A 20,944-nucleotide genomic window follows, 5' to 3' on the forward strand; every position below is an offset into this window, starting at 1 on the left:
TTCGTCTGCTACTTTACATGTGTAATTATCCTGCAGCTTTGAGAAATAGGGTATTAAAACCAAATCAGAATCATTGGCACTGGCGTCGCCGTCGGTGGCGTCGCGACGCCCTTATTTTCTAGACATGCACGATTCCAGTAAGAACTTTTATTTCTCTTGCTCATACAAACGTCTATTTTTATTGCTAGTCGGCCATATTGTTGGATAATGGTATTCTCAGAAGAAATAAACCACAAATTCTCCCTTAATTAACCCCATTATAGAAATTAATTAGTTTTATAGATCTTTGGCACTCACTTGACAAAAATCGATTAAACCCATCCGTTAATTAAACTCCCTTCAAAGGAATTTTATTATAGACGACAAATCCGTGAATTCTCTGGAAATTTGTATAAAATGAAAATATGAAAATCAAGAAACGGCCAACACATAAATTTACTTCAACTTTCTTATTTAGTTTGTTAGAGTTGTGGTCAGGGCGCGAATTCTCAAGTTCCACGTTTTATGCCCAAGTTTTGCTTAACTTCTTGGCATAATTTACATGCATACAACATCGCTATCGGAATCTTCAAAAGTATAACTTGTTTGCTATATTCTGCCAATATTGCCAATTCATTAGACTCTATAAAAGTAGTCAATTGGGAATTCAGCTTCAAAGCAAGTTTTTTACCATTCAGAAACGAAAAGATTTTCGCGCAATGCTGCTTAAATCAGTGCTAAAAATAAATGATCCTTATCATGTGAAGGGGAAACTTTTAAAAGCTTTTTATTTCCCATCGAGTTTAATGAAACTTCTTAAGAGCAGCGCAGGGGCTAATCATGATTTATTTTATTACTATTACATAATTAGTGCAACGTACATATTTGTTTTTTTACTAATTAATTTATACAGATGAGGGCGGCAAATGTCCCAAAAGTGGAAAAATCGCGCGGAAAATGATGTTTATTAATAAATTAGACTTCACATTTTCACACATATACTCACCGGTTTCACTTTAGTACAAGGGTTGGTTTATTTTTATATTCGTTGGACAGTCGAATTTCCGCTGTTCCGGTTTTGAATAATTTCATATTAATCTCAATTTAAAATTCGGGTTAGACGCGCTTTGAAAATTTCAAATTCCGGAGAATTAGACCAATTACATCAGGTTTTTAACAAGGTGTTCAACAAAATGTAATTTTCTTATGTAAAATACCTTGGGAAAATAGAAGAGGCAAAAATCTGAATATACATACATTACTTAGATATTCATAAGTTTACTCACCATAAGGACATAAGCACTGGAAAGTCGATCCTTCATGCCCTTGAGATATATCCACACAGATTCCATTATTTTTACAAGGGCTTGGATAACAAGCATCCTGTTCTTCGCAATGCTGACCGACAAAACCAAGACAACATTGGCACTCATAGCCATCCTGTAAAATAGAGAGCAACATGTTCTCATTACAGCCTGAAATTACATCTTGAATTATTCATCCGTCCATCAGCAATACCACAATAACGACTTTTAATATCACTTTTCTCTCCTTACTGCTATTCTAATTAAAGACATAAATATCGTGCGCGGTAAAAAGCGCACCTTTGAACTCCGGAGTAAAATATTGTCAATCTAAGAGACTTTATTAGCGGCACAGGTCGGTATTAAAAATATTGATATTTATTACTCAATCAAATATGCGACTCTTCATATTGTTTCTCATTAACTTAGTTATAATCTGTCAATATTTAAATATGAAACCAATTTTGTTCGTTTCCAGTTTATTTATATTGACGTCTCGTTACAGAAGACACGAAATCTGAAGACATATTTTGCTGAGCTTTATCTCACTTTTCCCGCATGTAATCCCTCTTTAATCACCTCAATTATTTGATTACGAACAATGCCATCCTCGTCAGAGAAAAATGCAGATCCTAGAGATAAACCGCCCAAAAATAAATTCAAATATCTGGTCGGTGGATAAAGTCAACCCCAAAATCTCCGCAATCTCCTTTTATTGAATTTGCGTTTGAAATGACTCCGGCGTTTGTTGTTGTCATTTGTTCTCATGGCTAAACCTTATTTAACGTTTCCAGAAACTCTGTTAAACCAAGTGTTCAAGAGCTTGTCTCAACTGGAAAATAAACAACACAATACTTCTGATTTGATACAAAGTGCTCTTCGGTTTTGTAGGAAAAGTCAAACGAACATCAAAACAAACATAATTTCAAACGGAAACAGGTAAAGTCCATTTCCGGCTCACCTGTGCAGAAGTGTAATATAAATTGATATGTGACGCAAAAATGACCTTTAATGACAAACTTGTTTTAATTATATTTTTATTGTAACTTTGTTGCAGGCACGCCACGGCAGGCGGAAATTTCCAGGCATCAATTTCGCGATTTCTGTCATGTCAAGCTGAAGATAAAACAAACACATTTTCATCGGAAGCTGTACTTAAATTGAGAAGACAGTTTTTATATAGACAGACATCTAAACTCATGTTATATGAGTTTCGTGCATAAGAAGCGTGTCATCGCCATGCAAAGAAATGAAGTAAACCGAGGGAGCTTTTAATTTAACTTTTCAAATGAGAAAGAAACAGAGGGGAGAAAACTCCACCTGTACAAATATTGTGCATTTTGGTGGATGCGCCAGGGAGAATGGCGTGATATTAATATTTCGTGTTATCGAGATCGTTTGAGATTAGTAGAGTCATGTTTAATTGACTGTAGATCCAAAATCGATAACAGTAATAATGGTGGACTTTCCCTTTTAAAGACGGTGTTGGCATTTCTTTAAACGTGGAGATAAAATTCTTTTAAAAGTTTTAATGAAACACTAAGGCCTTGTGATAAATGACAGCTTGTTTGTATTCTTGCCATAGGAGAGCCTAAACTGTCCCTATTCAGATTGGTTGCTGAGCGTGCGGTTCAGCTTTGAAGGATAGAGGTTTAGATTTGTTTGTATTTAGCCACTCCTGAAACATATAATCAAGTGCGATTGCTCTAATTTTTTGAGTCCCCAAGTGTGATTGGAGCAGTTACGAACTTGACCAGTAATTGGATTATAAAATATTGAAGAACCATAGCCACATCTAAGAGTTAATTAATCTTTAAGCGGTAACGATTAGTGGTTTTGATTGACATTTCCAATTATTGCGTTTTGTTTGGTTTAATTGACGCTTTAAAGCTCTCATTACCGGATCTCGACATGGTGCTGATAATGAGCACTCTCCAGAATAAAAAACAACATCCCAACCTCTCCAATCAATCGAATTCAAGAGCAAATTTTAGGAATAATTTAACCGACGAACTTTGTTTGTGTGAAAAAGAAAATCTCAATAACAAGCAATTAGTCAAGCAATAATGTCCAGAAAGTTCAGTACTCTAGACAAAACATTGATTTGTTTTTCTTTGCGCTAGGTTGGATGATACGTAGCTTTGAAGTAAACAAGTTGGGAACAAATCTCGGATGAGACAATTTATATATGTCACGTTTTAGGTTGGACTCTGCTACACCTATAACAAATGTGGCTATCTAATTAAACAACCCAAAATAAAATCAAGACTAGCAGATGTGACCAAAATAATTATTACTCTCGACGAAAATATAAGAAAACGAAATGTAAAAAGTCAGAACGAGGGAAAATCGACAGAATTTCACTGCAGATAAGAGCTGACACGACCACAAGCCCGCTGTAATTTATTTAGTCGCCCTAACTAGAAGGTCAGAACTGTTTAACTGGACATTTTAGTAATATCGATTACTGCCATTCTTAACCTGTCTAAAAAACAATCTGTTTGAGCCAAAGACAGCTCAATCTCTCATTTGACTAAAATCACAAAAACGTGGACCGTTCATGCATTCATCGATTTATTTGGGAATCACACTACTGCATTTAAATTGGATAACAATCCCCATAACAGGGACAAACGTAACAACTTTATAACAAGTTAACATTTCAGTTGTTGAATTAACAATGTCTTTATCCAATTAAAACAAATCTAATTAACGCGCAACAGCCCCAGTTAAGCACCAGAAATAAAAAAGAAACTTTGTTTACTTCAATTCTAATTGTTCAAACTGAGAAGTTACAATTAATGTTTTTAGGAACATAATCAGTTTAATTATCGCAAAAACTAAACTTGCATATCTGTAAGGTTCGAGGAGGGCTAAAAGGGTCATTTTTTGTCAACTTTGACAACCCACATAACCTAAAAATCGTGGACAGTTTCTCCCACGTGAAAGTTTGTTCATTAAATCTGTCCAAAATTGTAAGTTTATACATTGCAACAACCAAATCTCTTCAGAAATAATAAATAAAAATTATTTCATAATTGAGAGATAAAGCGCGTTCACACTCAGTCGGCTAACTTCATACCGGATTCTGAGGTATTAATTATTTTTAAAATTACCGAAAAGACTCGTATCGTTACGTTTGTTGTTAAAATTAATTAATAGCACCCTGCTGCTTTTTTTATTACTTTTTTGTCGAAACCCCATCAATTCGGAAAATTTGAAGGTGGCTCTGACATGTGCAAATCTGCTTTAGGATGTCGTCTGTCATTTATGTCGAATTTATTAGTGGCTGATTCGAAATTTGATGAATGTGTTTTTGTGTGGCAACATGAGTGTTTGTGCATAAATTGTGTTCGAACGTGTTTGCGGCTTGCTGTCCTGTTCCTACATGTAAGTACTTTCTTTAATTTTCAATGTCAATGTTTGTGGTATAATCAATTTAGGTCAAGGACTGTTTTGTATTTACACCGGCTATCTAGGGCTCTAATTATTTAATTATTAATTATTCTGCCTTATCCAATTAATGCTTGTAGGTGTAAGCAACAAAACCGATGAGCTGATCATATTTTTTTAAATACGAAATTGAAACAAAAATTTCAAGGTCGTGTCGTGAAGTTTCAACTTTCCAAAACTTTGATCGGCCATAACTCAGTCATTTGTTGTCGGATCTGAATTTAAATCCCAGATTTGGAATCTGCGGAAAATTCTGCGTACACTGATGTAGAATAACTCAAGTTTACTCTAAAAAATAAGCGAGATGTCGATATCAGAAGTTTGCGCCATTGTTTTAGTCATGAATTTTTGCGAAAATTTGCAAATTTCGACTGTAGAAAAATCAAACAACTGTTTCTTATGTAAAAAATTGCGAGAAAAACGATGGCGCAAACCGCATCTCAATATCTGAAATAGTTTCCCAGATATCGAGCATGAATTGTTCCGAACCTTCAAAAGTTTGACCCTCTGGCGACAATCCAAAATTTCAAACGATTATAACTCGGTTATTTATTGACAAATATTAAAAAATTATTATGTTTTTGAATTCAGCGTAAAATTCTGCGTAAAATGAGACCTAAATTTGTTAAGTTTGCTTAATAAATAAACGAGGTATTGGCCAAAAACTGTTTTGAAGACGTCATTTTAGGGTGATTTTCAATCAATGTTTTCAAAATGAAAACGACATTTAATAGCATTGAATTATACATCAGTCGAAAGAGGAACTCAAAATCTATCTAGTGGCCAAATTTGAGGTCTATCGGACAAATAGTTTACGAGTTATGGCCAAAAATAAAAAAAATGAAAAATTTTCATCGTTTGAGTCGTAATTTTTTTTCGCGAAAAATCGACTATCGAATTTTGGGCTTTTGAGAACATTTTCTAACGTAAAATGAGCCGAGAAAAAGAATGGCGCAAACCGCATCTCAATATTTCAAACAGTTTCCGAGATATTTAACTTTAAAAATTACGAAAAATGAGAAAAAAATGAAAATCAACTTTCCAAAACTTTCATCGGCCATAACTCAGTCATTTGTTGTCGGATCTGAATTTAAATCCCAGATTTGGAATCTGCGGAAAATTCTGCGTACACTGATGTATAATAACTTAAGTTTACTCTAAAAAATAAGCGAGATGTCGATATCAGAAGTTTGGTATAGTTTTTGTCATGAATTTTCGCGAAAATGGCGAATCTCAGAGCGTTAATCACATCACTCTGACGTCACACGCTCCAACAGACGTCTCACTTTATGAACACACCCCTGCGCTCTAAATTCTTGCGAAATGGTTCATACATATCACCAAAATGTGGCTAATTTTTGTCAGAAATAAACAGTTGTGAACTTGAGCGCCTCAGCTGTTTTCTTAAAATAAATACCCGTAAGAAAAGTAGAGTCAGCTTATTTCTGGAACTGCATTATGGCAGCTTAAATATTTTCCCAGTTGATGCTGGTAAGTGTGAGATAAGAATTTCCTGAAAAATGTGTTAGTTGTGGAATAAATGGGTTATGGAAACTCAACACGAAGTGTACACGAGTTTGCATTTATTACACAAATAAAGCAAAACATTTAATTACTGACAAGATAAATTAGCTACACCACAAATGATCTCAAGTTTAGATTAAGATTTGCTTGTTCGAATAAATAATTAAGTCGAGTCTAAAAACAGAGCACAGTTGCAAAATTTTAAATTCAAGTGAGAAGTCTTATAAAATATGTAAAGCTTATGTTCGTTGAAAGGTAAAATTTAAAAACGTTGCTGCTTCTCATCACCATCTTGCATGAAATCATAAACATTTTAAATAAGCATGCTTTTACCAAAGGGAATATTTCCATTTTAATGAATTTACTCATTTCGTCCTGTTGTTAAAAAATTGCAGGACTCTGTAAAGAAGACCTTTGATGTTTTAAATAGAAATAAACGGTTTAAGGAATAATAATGCAAAATTTGAAAACGAGCGAAGGATACGTCCACTTATTCTAAACGAAATGAAAATAATCTCGTAACTGTATGTTGCATTGAAATCTTTATGCGATGAGGAGTACTTTTATAAGTCATAAAATATTATAAAATGTGGCCCTTAAAGTTGAAATTCCTCAATCCTTCATCCTGTCATAACTCGCTTCAAAATTGAGACAGGAAGATGCGTCTTTCACCATAACATTCCAGACATTTGGTATGTAATAAAGTAGATTTGTTGGATGATAAATTATATTCGAATGATATTTTGAATTTAATCGATAATTAAAAACTCGCGACACAAAAGTGCTCCCTGATGAGTTCACGGTCTAAATTAAAATATCCAGTGTCCTCCAAGGGTTGGGTTAATGTTTAAAGTTTGAAATTTCGAATTTTCTCTCGTGTTTGCTTGCCACTATAAATATAATAATAAGTGATTTTCAAACTCGAAATTTCCTCATCCTTCATCCTGTCACAACTCGCTTAAGAACCCAGACAAGATGCGTCTTTCCCTATTGTATTCTTCACTTAAAAACGAAAGATTTAGTGCCTAATATAGCGAAGTTGCGTGTGATACGAAAAACGTAATATCATAAACAAAATTTGGATTGCCGAAATTAATGTGGCAACGATGAGAGAGATCTTGATTAAAAGCGAGAATAAAGGGGAGAAGGGTGAGCCTAATGCAATATGTGTTGTTTCTAGAGCGTTGATCACATCTTTTAGCACTTTCGCCTCAACGATGCGCTCAATGAATTCTGATGTGGCAATATTAGGTTTCATATACCTAGGATTACCTATAAGAAATAATTCTTGCTATCATCACAAATCTAGCGAAAAATCCAAGGTGAGATAGTGCTTCAAGAAAAGCATACAAGTCACGTGTCAAAGTATAGATCGAACACAAGTGGCGCTTAATATATAGCCTCCATCTAGGAAAGTGTTTGAAGGGATTTAATAAAACGTCAGAATTCTTGCGGTGACGTTACAATAAAGGATGATTGCGTGAAAGCCGCCGACGTATTTTAAAAGAAAATTTTGTTAAAGTGAGATTTCTAGCGTGGGAAATTCAAGAAAAGTGATAAATTAGAGTGTTATTTTATTGTTTATTTATTTGTTTGCTTCGACGTTATTAAACGTAGATATCCAAGCACATGTTTACGATCCCACCACTCTCTCACAAAGACTTATCGACTGTTCTAGTCTATTTATTTGTACAAATCAAGATTAAAGTAAGACTTACCATGGAGACGTTGGAATAACAGATGCCCTTGCCTGAACAATCTTCGTTCTCCCCGCAGTTGTCAGATTTCACAGTGACTTTCAATCGAATACACTGATTTCCCCACAGCTCGGAGACAACTGTAACGAATCGTTCTCATTTATTGCACCACTTCATCAAATCTTATATTAAAACGCTAACTCGACATTTTTATTTACAAATTTCAACTTCACCTAAGTGCACAAGCTGTTACAAGCTCGTCTTTTAATGAAACTTCGGTTCTCATTTCGGAGGAGATTTTGCTCATTTCATGCACTAACAAGGGCGGATCCTGGCAACCCGCTTCGTATAACATGCGATCGAAGGAAAAAATTAGAATGAACCTTGGAATGTGCAAGTCATATGAGGAACGTTATTAAGCTCCGCGGCCACGAAGAAGCGCGCAAGACAACTTCAGTCTGCAAATCCACCATATTTCTAGTAAGTGAATTGTTTCAGAGATACTCTATTTCCATTAAAGTCTATGAAAGTCGATCATCGCTTTGGAAAGCCCGAGTGCACCCTAACCCGGTTTATCGACTGGCAAATGAATAAAAAAGAAAATGTTACGACACGTTCTGCTTATAGACGCTGACACCTCAAAAGCGTCAGTTGTTCTCCAGTCATCAAACAAGATTTTTTCCAAAGATTACCAAAGACTAACCAAAGGTTTACTTTACTGCCTAATAACAAACGCAATAAAAACAAACTCACTTTTACGTACAACAATTTCAAGAAGAACGAGGGATTTCAGCACATTTAAAAAATTATTGCAGATACTAACGCCCAAAAAACGTTGCGCGTCTTTGTTGTGTAAATTCGTGTCGCAGATTTTTACCAAGATTGCGGACGGTGCCAAACATTACTGTAGTGCGTAATAAAATGCTGCTTGGCGGGGTTCCAGTGGCGGCTCATAAAATGCTCCAAAGGTAAGCGAGGGAAAATGCACATTTTCCTGGATCAACCACCGGCCAAGTAGGTCGAGAAATGTTGACCTAGATAGATAACACAGCCACCAATATGTAAAAGTACTATTTGACATTAATTAATTGAAGTGATAAGATAAGAGAAGATGTGACCACCTTCGTCAGACAAGACTGTCCTTCATAGAGCTCTTTGACATTGTTAGTTGAGAACTTAGAAGGGCCCCAGAAGATACATCCAAATTAATATTGCTAGAAGGGAACAAAGTTTGATTTAGAGCGAAAAGTTTACACAGAGGAGGTGAATAAATTGGCCACTAGGAAATCCAGACAGACAAAAGTAACGATTACTAATTGTTACTAATTACGGAATTGGAGTATTGGTTATCGAGCATTCGCGTTCTTTTATTAGAACCGCCACTACCGGTTTCGTGTTTCCTCGAGAACAACGCTCGAGTTAAAAGAATGGTATTGAATCAATCGAGATCTGTCAAACTCCGTTTTTATCTGCATCCACTTGCAGATTTAGATCCAAAATCCAGGAAGCAGTAAACACTAGTTCCCGCTTGGAGTTTCCCAAGTTACGGAACATTACCTATTATAAAATGGTTGCTAATTAACTAGAGCGATATCGCAAATAATTAGATTTGTGAAAATTTTGCTAACTTAATTAGAAGTTTTTCAACATTATCGAGTTAGAAGATGATTGCTGTTACATTTTGACGCGTCAGGGTCGTTAAGACATAACGAAGTTACGATCAAATATTTCAGTATATTCCGTCGCTTTGGAATAATTAATTTCAGTGGAGCATTCAGAGGTTGGAATGGCTTATTTTTCTTTTTTTTTTGACGTGAAGAGGTGTATATTGGTTCGGTTCTGTCAATGCAGGAGATTAGGAAACACTGCTTTGTAAGTGAAGGGTAAAGTAATGATTCTCTCAGACTTACCAATAAGAAGATTGATACCCAACGTTAAATCCTTGTCGTACAACGTAACGACTTTCTGGTTATCCACTTTTAAAGGAGTGATGTCTAGTAAAATTCCTTCAGTGACGTCGCAATGGTCGTGTCCAGTTCTGGTCACTTGATAAACGGCCGTCGTTGGTTCGTGCATTAACCTACAAAAACAAACATCAGCGTTTTACTATGAAATTGTAAAATAGTGAGGTTTAATACAAGACCCACGAGGTTAGTAAGTCTATAAAAGTAAGACAAAGTTACAACTTTATTGCAGGGGAACTTTTATTAACGAAGAGCTTTATTTGACCAAAAAAGGAAATCATAGTAAAATGAGTTAAGCGACAACGAAATTAGGAAATAAACTGCAACGTCGAAAAGTAAATAATTCTGTCAAAACTATTGTAGTAGTCCGTTGGAGTATTTTCCTGTGTGGATTTTGGGGGAAAGTATTAAAATATTTACAAAGATAATGAATGCAATTGCCCGCGCTGAAATTACCAGAGTGTTTTATTCCAAATTTAGTTGTTTTGTAGAAGAATATATTTAACGCGAATCCACCTCGGAACTCAACTGACCTTTTACCGGCATTACCCCAGAGGCATCTAGTCTATTGCAAGCCCTCTATCATAAAGTAGAAACAATCCTCTTGAGAATCGGTTTACGATAATGAAGGTGATATATAATAGTCATTTAGTACTTCCCCGAAAATCTCATTACGCCTTGCGTCAACAGCCGATTTATTCACAATCACAAACCACGTTTTTTCACGACGAAAATATTACCACAGAACCGCATTGACAACAGCCTCCAAACTACCTCTTTTAGATGATGTCCTCGGATACCTGCGAGTGGAATTTTCTCATTCTTTCCGCAACGAGTTTGCCAATTCGTTCATAAATTTATGGATCCAGAAAGTCACTTCAAAAATATTTTTACTTTATAATCCAATAAATTCGGTGTAAAGAGAAACGGTAAAAGGGCGCATGAAGAAAACTTCATTTGATTATTTATTTCGTCTTGTGTGTATAATGGCGCGAACGTGGCGCGAGTCCTAGGAGGCAACACATTAAAGGCGCTCCCTTTGGTGCAATTAGCACCACAAACTCGCCAAGTTTCATCCCTTTGTCCCGAAAAAAATACGAATTAGTGAAGTTTAATGATTAAATTTGAATTATTAAAATCCCGTGTGTTCGCAATGGAGCACTGGAAAAAGTCAGTCGTTTTAACCGCAAGTTGCTAATTAATATCAACAAATTATGTGTTGGGGGTTTCCTTCAGTGTCATTATTCATTGTGAAAAACATCGTAGCGACCTTTTCCATAATTGTTGATAAGTTATTTATAAAAGTCCCTTGGAGTCGCTTCACGTAAATACTTTTCCACGCCCCGGCAGAGCTCTTCAAAATTTAACAAGAATTTTTTTTAAACTTGAAATTTTTGGTACGTCATTACAGTGATGCAACGATAGATTAAAGTGTGTCGTTGAGAGTTTTGTTGCAGCGAAAAATATCGTTAAGGGCAACTTTCTGCGGCTGAAGGACACAAGAATCAATATATAAATTCTCGACAGTTTTCTCGTGTTTCCCAAACTTTGTGTCCTATTCCATTTAAAGATATAAAAGTTAACGTCACTACAAATATCAAACAAAGGCTAAGTATCTATCTCAGCTCAAAGTTAAAAACATGACTCCCATTTAAAGTTTTTCTGATAACGTTGTGAAAAACAAACAGTATCATGCATATTTAACCGTTATTGTCTGAAAGTTGTGAGTGATAAGACTGAAAAATTCATGGAACAAAATGGCTAAACTTAACAGTAAAGAAATGGATGTGGATTCGCATTGTATGTCAGGTAAAAAAAAACAATTTGACAAATTGGTTATCGAACGACGCAAAATGTCAAAGTTGCACTGAAACTTCAGACAACAGTGTTAAACATGCATGAAATCAAACAGGAAGCAAAAGGGAGAAATAGATACATTCGTGAAATGCACTGTCAAGTGAGTTGGTTAATTCAATTTGCACAGGTTTTAGCTTGGCGACAATTTTATTACACAGTCGCGCTGAATTTTGCTACTAGTTATTTCCAATAAAATCTCTCTCAAGATGAATTTACCCAATTTAAACACAATATGCGTTTTTGTTTGCCAGAGCAAACTTCGGAAACCGCAAGAACTTGTCTATTTTGTTCTGTTTAGATTTAATGCTTTCAATTATCTTTTTAAAACTATATAAACACAACGTAATTCAGTTCGAGCACTTTGAGTGAGGTTACTTCTTATTTATTGAATTAAGCAGACAAGTAAGACGTTTTCCGAGAAAATTCTTCCTGCCTCGAGTCTTGTTTATCATCTGAAATAATCATCTTCAGACGGAAAAGCAAGTAAATGATTTCCTCATAGCTGTGAAGAAATCAAAGCAAATTATTTTATTCATTACCTTAAATAAAAACGTCTTGCTTTGAACCGTTTTCCGGCTGAAAGAAGAAAATGTATAGCTTTCCAGGCTGCAAGTATATTCACAAATAATTTTAGCTACACTTTTGTGGCAAGCTTATTGCTTTCACGGCATGAATTGTTATTTATGAGAATTGTACGTATTGGTGTTTTCCGAGTTTTACAATAAATACAGCAGCGCTTCGACAGTTTGCATATCGTTAAAAAATAAATTCGACAAATGAACACAACTCATCTATTTAGAAATGAAAAGTAACTGTCAACATTATTCCAAAATAATGCAAGACATTTCCGCTTTTAGGACCACTTCAAGTTTCAACTACTAAAAGCCATTTGCTGGATATTTATAGAAGGAAAATCATCATGAGTTTGTAGAGACGAGTATTTAACGAGGGGGTCAACAACGCTGCACTATCCAGTCAGTGTTCTTCTTTTTTTATGCTCTCTGGTCGCAGTAAATTCGGTTATTTTTGCACACTCCATTCTGTTTAACCTTTTTAACATTAAATCGGCGAAATTTTGAATAACGCTACATAAAACGCAATGTAATGCGATAAAAAATTAGAGCATTTATCAATCCGAAAACGCGATGCAGTAAATAAGAATAACGTCATTTCTTGTTTGTGCAGTGAGTGAATTTATTACGTTTTATGCGATATGGTGCCAAGGGGGGTTGAAATGCTCCGACGCATTACTGCCGCTAGTCTCTTGCTATGAAAATGAAAACATAAACAAAGAGGATACGGCGAGAATGAAAGTGCTTCTTTACTGCCACTTTTTATTCCTCTCCTAATACATCGCCTTAAATTTTGAACAATTGGACTGCAAGTTTATTAATTTCGCGGCAATTGGGTTGATAAGCACCGTTTCCCCTTTCCACTCATATAAAACAAAAATTAAACTTTTGCTTCTCTTGGGATTCCACAAAGGGACGTTTCAAATGACTCAGAAACCAGATTTGCCGAAATTAACACCACGAAAACCGATTCAAAGAAATTAGCACCACGCGAATTCAGATTTAAGCTAAATTTAACAAGTTTAGACGGGGTTTAGTCAAATTTCATTCATCCGCCCCAGGAAGTTGATAAATGGCTTTAAAACTGGTGCGAAAAAATTATAATTACTCGATATTTTAGTAAATTGTCTGAACCGACGTCAATCTAAATTTATTGATAATACTTCAAATGTAAAATTTTGCAATGCTGCGTTTTTAGCTTGCGATAAAATGTGCGCGGCGCATCTACCAATTTTAACGAAGTGCTTTTTAGCCTTTCTAGCAATTGCTTCATTTCTAGTTGTAATTTAACTGCAATTTCTCACTCTACAGAACTGCTTTTCGAGATAATTATTGAAACGCTCTAAATTGTACAGCCCTTTGTCGTTATTTACACGATCTCTTACTTTTACAGGCAACGCAGTGTAATCAGTAGTAATTGAAGTCTCTATAGAATGGCTTTAAAAGTTCGTAACGCAGTTTTATAGGATTTTATGGAGTTATTTTGGTCGCCAGTGGAAACAGCCACTCGGAAAATTTATTACTCTTTCACTTAAAACTATAATACCGCCATTGTGAAAACTCTGCTTACCTGTCAATGTTGTGCTGGGTGTCGTTGCTTTGGTTCATAACTGCGTTTTGTTGGATGAGCTGCGAATCATCAATTCTTACTAACAGAACATCACCGCTCTGGATCTCGATTGACCCGTCCCAACTTAGCGTTTCGGGATGAGGGCAATTCGATGTGGATGTTTCAGTGGCATTCACTACCGTTGGTTCAGTAGAATTCCCATGACCCAACTTCTTAGATCCCAACGACGCTTGAGAGCATTCCGCCGGGACCTGTGTTCAAGGACGAGTGTTAAATTATATTCCTTTCACCCGTTAACTAATTGTAATTAAATCATTAACAACAAAACATCACACTCACGTCACCACCAACGGATTTATAAATGTAACAAGACCCCTTTACGCCAAAACAATCATAACCTAACCCTAATAAACAAAGATGCTTGACAGAGATAGCTTATCTTATAGCTACTCGGAAGCGTGGACGCGTTTTTGCTTTATTTAACAGTCAATACAAATGATTTCAACAAAGGCTATTGCTCTACGCTTTCTTTGTTAGTGTTCTGCGTTATAGAGAACTCTAAAAATAATTTTCATAGATTTACATTTGTCGAGCCAAAAACTTTGGCCCGGCGCATCCACCAATTTCAAACAACTACACTAGTTAACAAATTCTGATAAAATTTGTACTGGAGCATTAGAAACTCATGGAAAAGTCGAATTGTCTCTTAAATCTGAATCTGAAGTCCGTTTTGCCCTATCAGATCATGACTCAGAGACATTTGTAAAATAAGATTGTTTTTTTGAGTTTTGCTTAACAATTTTCAAAATCATGAAACGATATAATACATCATGAAAAAAACTATAGATGTCGCCGAAAGAGTTAGTTTTTGCAAAGAAATCTAATGAAAATTTCGTTATTTTTATTTTTAGTTATTTTTATCATTTTATACAGGAAATTTTAAAATAGCCGAATCATATTCAGTTGTTTGTTCATCGACCATTTTTGACTTTTAATACAAGAGATTTGTTTCAGCCTGCTGAAAGGCTAGAAAAATTCGTTTTAAATAATTCCGTTTGAAGTGACCCTTGGTGACCATGTGAGAGTTTTTCGCACAGATAAAATGTCTTCGTTTGAATGTGTTTTCGCCACTGTGTTTTTAGCCGCTTATAGGCTTCTAATACTGGCAAGCTGCTTCCCAGCAAAAAAGCACACAAAACATCAAAAGAGAAAATAATGCGAGAAAAATTCCCCGTTGAAATTCGTTAATGCAACAAAGTGCATTATTTAAAAAAAATCCATAAAGCTTTGCAGTTTCAATACGGAACTGATACGATATTCTACTATGACAACGAAAACCGTAACGTGATTTAATATTTTGTAAAGAGAGAAGTTAAAATTTGTGTTTTTGCAGTTAAATAATTCTCCCATGCGAGTAAAAGGTTCCGGTAATTTTAGTTACACAATAGGTACTCAAACGCTTGCATATTTTATTACCTGTTCAAGGATAATTCTTTTGCAAGTACAATTTATAATACATCAAAGCAACTATGTAAGTTAAGATATTAAATTTCCCTTGTTACCTAGGCGGCGTTAATTCAACGCGTAAAAGCCGTAAATAAGAGAGCATTTAGATTAGGATTATTTATTAATATTCTATTGTTTGCTTTTCTCTAAATTATAGATGTTTCTGGTTGCTATTAGCAACTTGAGGTCCTTCATTTCGTTACCTTTATATAGCCGCGCGTTTCTTAGTTATTTCGACATAAAACGCCGTACCTATTATACTTCAGCTTTTAAAACTTTTTCGAATATCCTAGTTAGCCCATTATTTCCAGTTTCAATACGTTTTAAAATTGAAGCAAAAAACCGTAAAATAGATGATTTGTTGCTTATATCCTTGTCACGTTAATAACAAGTTAGACACGTTGTCCCTGTAGATCATCACAATGAATATGCGGTTAGAAATAGTTGTTGGATATTAATTTTGACAAACAATGCTCGTAACTTTTCACTTGACAAGTACGAATTTTCGTGCATGTGTTTCGTGGTACCAAGCGGTTTTCGGTTAATTAATAAAACTAGCAAGTGCACAATCTAAGTTGACAACGTCAACATTCAGCAACCGCAGCCGTCGACGGAAGTGAGGCGGTAAAGAATCATTTTCTAAATTGCAAACTTGTCGACAATGGCCCAAGCTAACGAGTCAAAGGTGATTTATTGTTTATTGTGTTTTTCTTTAGGCGAGCAACTTTGTCCTTAGCTATATTGATTGGAACTATTTTCCATCACATATCGTTCACGGCTAAAATCACCACTGATCTCGGCCGAGTGGTCAACGTTTTACGCTTCACGGGTGGCAGCATTGAAGACTCCAAATACGATGTTGCGTCGCTCTAAACCATCATTTTATATTCTCGATTTTAAACCCACTATTAAGGCTCTATAAAAACTGGCTACTCACGAGTACCCTCCAACAGGAATTTCAATGAAACACGAATTCCGGACAACGACCTCCTCTGCACAAAATTCCTTTTGATTTTGACACCAGCTTTAAGCTACGAATACACTGCTTTCGCGCTGCACAGTTGTTTCGTTAAATGTTTACAGTTACGGAAATGGTAGCTGTGTATGTCTAGCTTTAGCTCACCCACATCAACGTTTCCCCATTTACTAGTTTATGACTTTCAACGCTGTTGCCAAATGTTGGAATCGTTCCTTAAACTGACGCCTTTGACACCGATTTACGCACTTTATGAATCCATTATTCTGAGGATAATTGCGGAAAAAGTCAATGTTTTCAAACAAAAAATTTACGACTCAAACGGTCGATATGTAGCTTATTTGTAGAACAAATTTAAGTTATTGGTACGTCTTTGACATAGAATTTCACGCAGAATTCAAAACTGTGCTTATTTTTCCTGTCAACAAATAATGGAATTAGATGCGATTGAATTTTGGGTAGTCGCCAGAGGGCCAAATATTTAAGGTTCGGTGCGTCATATCTACGAATCTACGACAGATGAAAGATGCAGTTTTCGCCGTTGTTTTTCTTGCACGTATTTTGCTAAGATTCTGGTTTTACATTTACCGAATTCGATAACACAAACAGTAGAATTAAAGCGACACAACTTTACCCTCATCTCTTTAATACCAGATTTCGCCTGTGTTTTTTTCTTTTCTTATCAAGGTTTCTAATCCCCGGTATTTGTTTATCAGAAGTTCAATACTTCTTTCATTATCTATTTCTTTTTGTGAATAACCTATCTTGTTCTCGTTTTCTGCTGCTTGAAGGGTCGGATTTTCCTACATTTTTCCTTTCGGATTGTTTTATTATCCATTTTTACGCTTCTTAAACAGTGATATCGCTCTTACTTTTCTTGTTTAACACAAATTTGTAGGCGAAATGTTTATGTTTAGGTTGTTATTTTTATCACACTTTGATCAAATATTCTAAAAACAAAGAACTCTTTGTGGTTAGTTCAGTAAATTATGTCGCTTTAAGTTTTTGGTATTGTTTCAACAATGTTCGCTTCGCTTGCTGTTTGTTGTATTATTTTTAAGTCATCGGATGCCAGCTTTTAATTTCCGCAACGCCTCCGTTGCTATTACGTTGTCAAGTTTCAGTAAATTGTGCACTTGCAAGTTTTATTATTATAATTAACCGAAAACCGCTCGGTATCATGGAACATAAGCACGAGGATCGGTCGATATCAAATGAAAACTTAATAGCATTGTTTGTCAAAATTAATAGAACCAACTATTTCGCACTACAGCCTAATTTATATACAGTGATGAATATCTACAGTTATGTGGAAAGTTTACCTGGGCCCCAAATTATACATCAATTATACAACACTATTAGCTTACATGGCGGAAAGTCTACTGCAATACATGCTAAGCCCCAAGCGCTCTGCGTTGAGTTTCTGTTTACCAAATACAGTATTTTCATCGTTTTTTACTATTACGAGTTTTACTGAAATTCTACTTTAATGACAGATAATTAGGATTGTGCATATGCAACCGCAGTTTCAAAACCACTACACAATGTGCGCATTACAATTATGTCAAAGACACTTTAGTCTGCATCCATCCACTTCTACGGTAGGTATCTTAAGACTTACATTAACTCGACACTTTAGCTTAAAGCTCGGTTAACACTGAATGTTAACAACACTAAAGCCCGCAAAAACAATAACTAGAGATAATGAAACTGAAACAATAAATGTAAATTCTATTACTGTTGATAGAGTTAACTGACTATTTTGTGGCATGACACAGATTTATGACTATTTAGATTTTCCTAACCAAAAATAATTGTCGTGAGTATTCTGAACTTGCCCTAAAGCTAATACTGTGGAAATTTATGGGCAAACCAAGGTGTACTATGACAACAAACGTAAATACTACCCAATGCTAATCAATAATTACGGTGAGTTACGATGTGTTCTTTGTGCCGCACAATTTATACGTTACTGCTGAAAAAGCAACTTTTAAAGACTCCGTCAAAATCAATATCCGAAGAAAGCGGCTAACGCTAAACTCTAAGATTACGGTAGAACTATTCACAAACTTAGTCAATAGTATTGCTTTAAATTACTCGAAATACTAGACGAGGATAATATTGTGAATCCTTTTCTTGTATTTAACTTGTTTATCAGAGGTGAAAATTGCTTGTTATTTTTGCTAGGCACATCCACCATATTTATAAGTGTGATAAAATTGTAGATATCATAAAATTTTCTAGAATATTTACTGTTGATGTTTCGTATTATAAATATAAATCTAAAAAAGAGCCACGTGTCAACCTCTTTTAGAATTTTTACCTTTAGAAATTGGGTTGGTCCTGGAGGATAAAAAGACGGCGTTCATCAAGATCTTAAAGGTATGCAAATGCGTTTTGCCTGTACATATTTGTGAGTCCCGGCAAAAATAAATTTGTTGAACTTAATAAAGTTCAAGTAAAAAGTTTTGATACAAAAAAGGTTTGTAAGAAAATAACAAAAACTAACTTGTTTTGTTTCCACCATTCTTTATTTATTATGACGGAAAATTTCCCCAAAAACAGAAATATTTTGTTTTTTTCCTTCGCAATGTCATACTCATAATCCTTCAAGTTGTGCGTTGTATCCGTTAGCGCATCCAGTAAATAAATCTGTATTTGATTTTACCGTCAAAAGCAAATAAATTGCAAAACATGGATGTGAACAAAGAAGCGCAGATCAAAGGCGCCAACAAAAAATGACAAAATATTTCTTTCAATGGAAAATGGATTAATTTTATTGTATAAGGTATTATTATTTAATGATATATATTTTCTTGTAAAATATTGTTGCCTATTAAAACAGATCGGGGAATGAAATAATTTAATTGCTCATAGTCATAAACCTACCAATTTAATAGTGCGCACATGGGCAAACAGTTATTGGTAAAAGCATTAAACTAGAAACAAATTCTTAACTATTGCATGAACTCGACTAATTAGCAAAAGCGAAAGGTTTTGTAAAATAACCCAATAAAGGGTGGAAATTATAGGAGAGTTCCTTTTGTTATGATATGATAAACTGTTACCAAAATGAGGATGTTTAAATGCACTTGTTTGTTTCAAAAGCAATTTAAAATTCACATAAAACATGCTGCATGTACCAAAAGGTTTAATAACTTTGCTGCGTTATGGATATTAGCAGGAACGTAACCAAACACGAAACAAGCGATTTTCGTATAGTATTCGACACCACTTTGTACACCTGTGTCGTTATTATTGAATAATGGATATTAAACTGGCGATATCACAACTACAAATTTGTAAAACGTTTCTCGCAAATTAGACAAACTACATCCTCACTCATTTTTTTAATTCATTAAAAGAGCGTTCTAAAATAAAAATAAAAGTTTGTAATCGCATTTCTATTTTACAAATTTGTATATTCAAACGCGTAACGCCCGTAGCTACCATTTAATTTTTCTGAAAAATTAGTTTAACTTTGTAATAGGTAAAATATCCGCGATATTAACTCTGCAGTTCAGTTAATATCACGAGAGAATTTGTTATCAAAGCGCCGTAGAATTTCACTCAAAAATAACAAAAGGAATTTAAAGACTTTCGCAACCTGAATTTTCTTTATTAAAAGCTTAGTTTGGCACAATTGTGCCGGCACATAATTAGTATTGTGCACATGCAAGTTCTGCTGCGGGCTCATCTCTAGAATGTGTTTTTCATGCAAGTAACGAACGTAATCACATAACGAAGTAAAATTTTATTTTTATCACAAGCTTTGCATATACAATGTTAAAATTGTCGCACTCGTAAAGATAAAAAGATGTGACGTCGCGCTAGGTTCATTAACAAGAAAATAAAAAAAATGAAGAACAAACAGTAGAAAGTACGTTTTGTTGTCAAGCAGGCGACAATAAATTTAACTCTGTGTTTAAATTGGGATTTGCAGAGGTAGCTCACGTATTTGTATTAGAAGTGATTAGTTAAAATGTTGTACAAATTGGTCCAAACACAACACGAGAACCCGATAATTAAACAACAATCATAACAATCCAATCAAAGTAACGAGATTGTATAAATTTTGAAAGAAATATCTACTGGCAAACCTTTTTGTAATAATAATTCCACCCTTGTCACTTCACTTTTTATTCGCTCTTTCTGTGAGCTTGAAGAATAAAGTTGAGATCGTGGTTGGAATATTATATTATTTACTGGAACTTCGGTTCTTGTTCGAACCCGGTTTAAGTTCAATTCATAAAAGAGGATGTCACAAATCTAATAGACATGTTTGTCACCATAACTGAGAAAAAAATGCCCACGAATCATCTGCATCGTATCCAAACACGAAAATAAATTGCATTACCGCCACCCTTCGACTTAAATTGAACTTTGTGGGACAAGAAATCTGCTGGCGACAATTTCATCAAAAAATACATTATAAACCGATACGTCGTTGAAAATTTGATAAAAAAGGGATTTGCTCAGAACTTACGCGAAACCGCTCCTTTAGCTTTCCTCAGTTTGACGAAAATTTTATTGATGTAGACA

General features: G+C 34.9%; 1 protein-coding gene across 1 annotated transcript in view; it reads right to left on the reverse strand.

Moving 5' to 3' along the window:
• Positions 1 to 20,944, reverse strand: part of LOC148167106 (uncharacterized) — a 49,933-nt gene that overhangs the window by 10,441 nt on the left and 18,548 nt on the right. Inside the window, exons 3-6 of the mRNA XM_088047070.1 lie at positions 13,921 to 14,171; positions 9,868 to 10,037; positions 7,979 to 8,097; positions 1,266 to 1,419 (exon numbers count right to left, since the gene is read on the reverse strand). Coding sequence (XP_087903196.1) covers positions 1,266 to 1,419; positions 7,979 to 8,097; positions 9,868 to 10,037; positions 13,921 to 14,171 — 694 coding nt within the window. The remainder of the gene's footprint in view (positions 1 to 1,265; positions 1,420 to 7,978; positions 8,098 to 9,867; positions 10,038 to 13,920; positions 14,172 to 20,944) is intronic.

This window comes from Gnatocerus cornutus, chromosome 10, assembly GCF_029298725.1.
Source record: "Gnatocerus cornutus isolate USDA-ARS CGAHR chromosome 10, icGnaCorn1.1, whole genome shotgun sequence".
Taxonomy (NCBI): Eukaryota; Metazoa; Arthropoda; class Insecta; order Coleoptera; family Tenebrionidae; genus Gnatocerus; species Gnatocerus cornutus.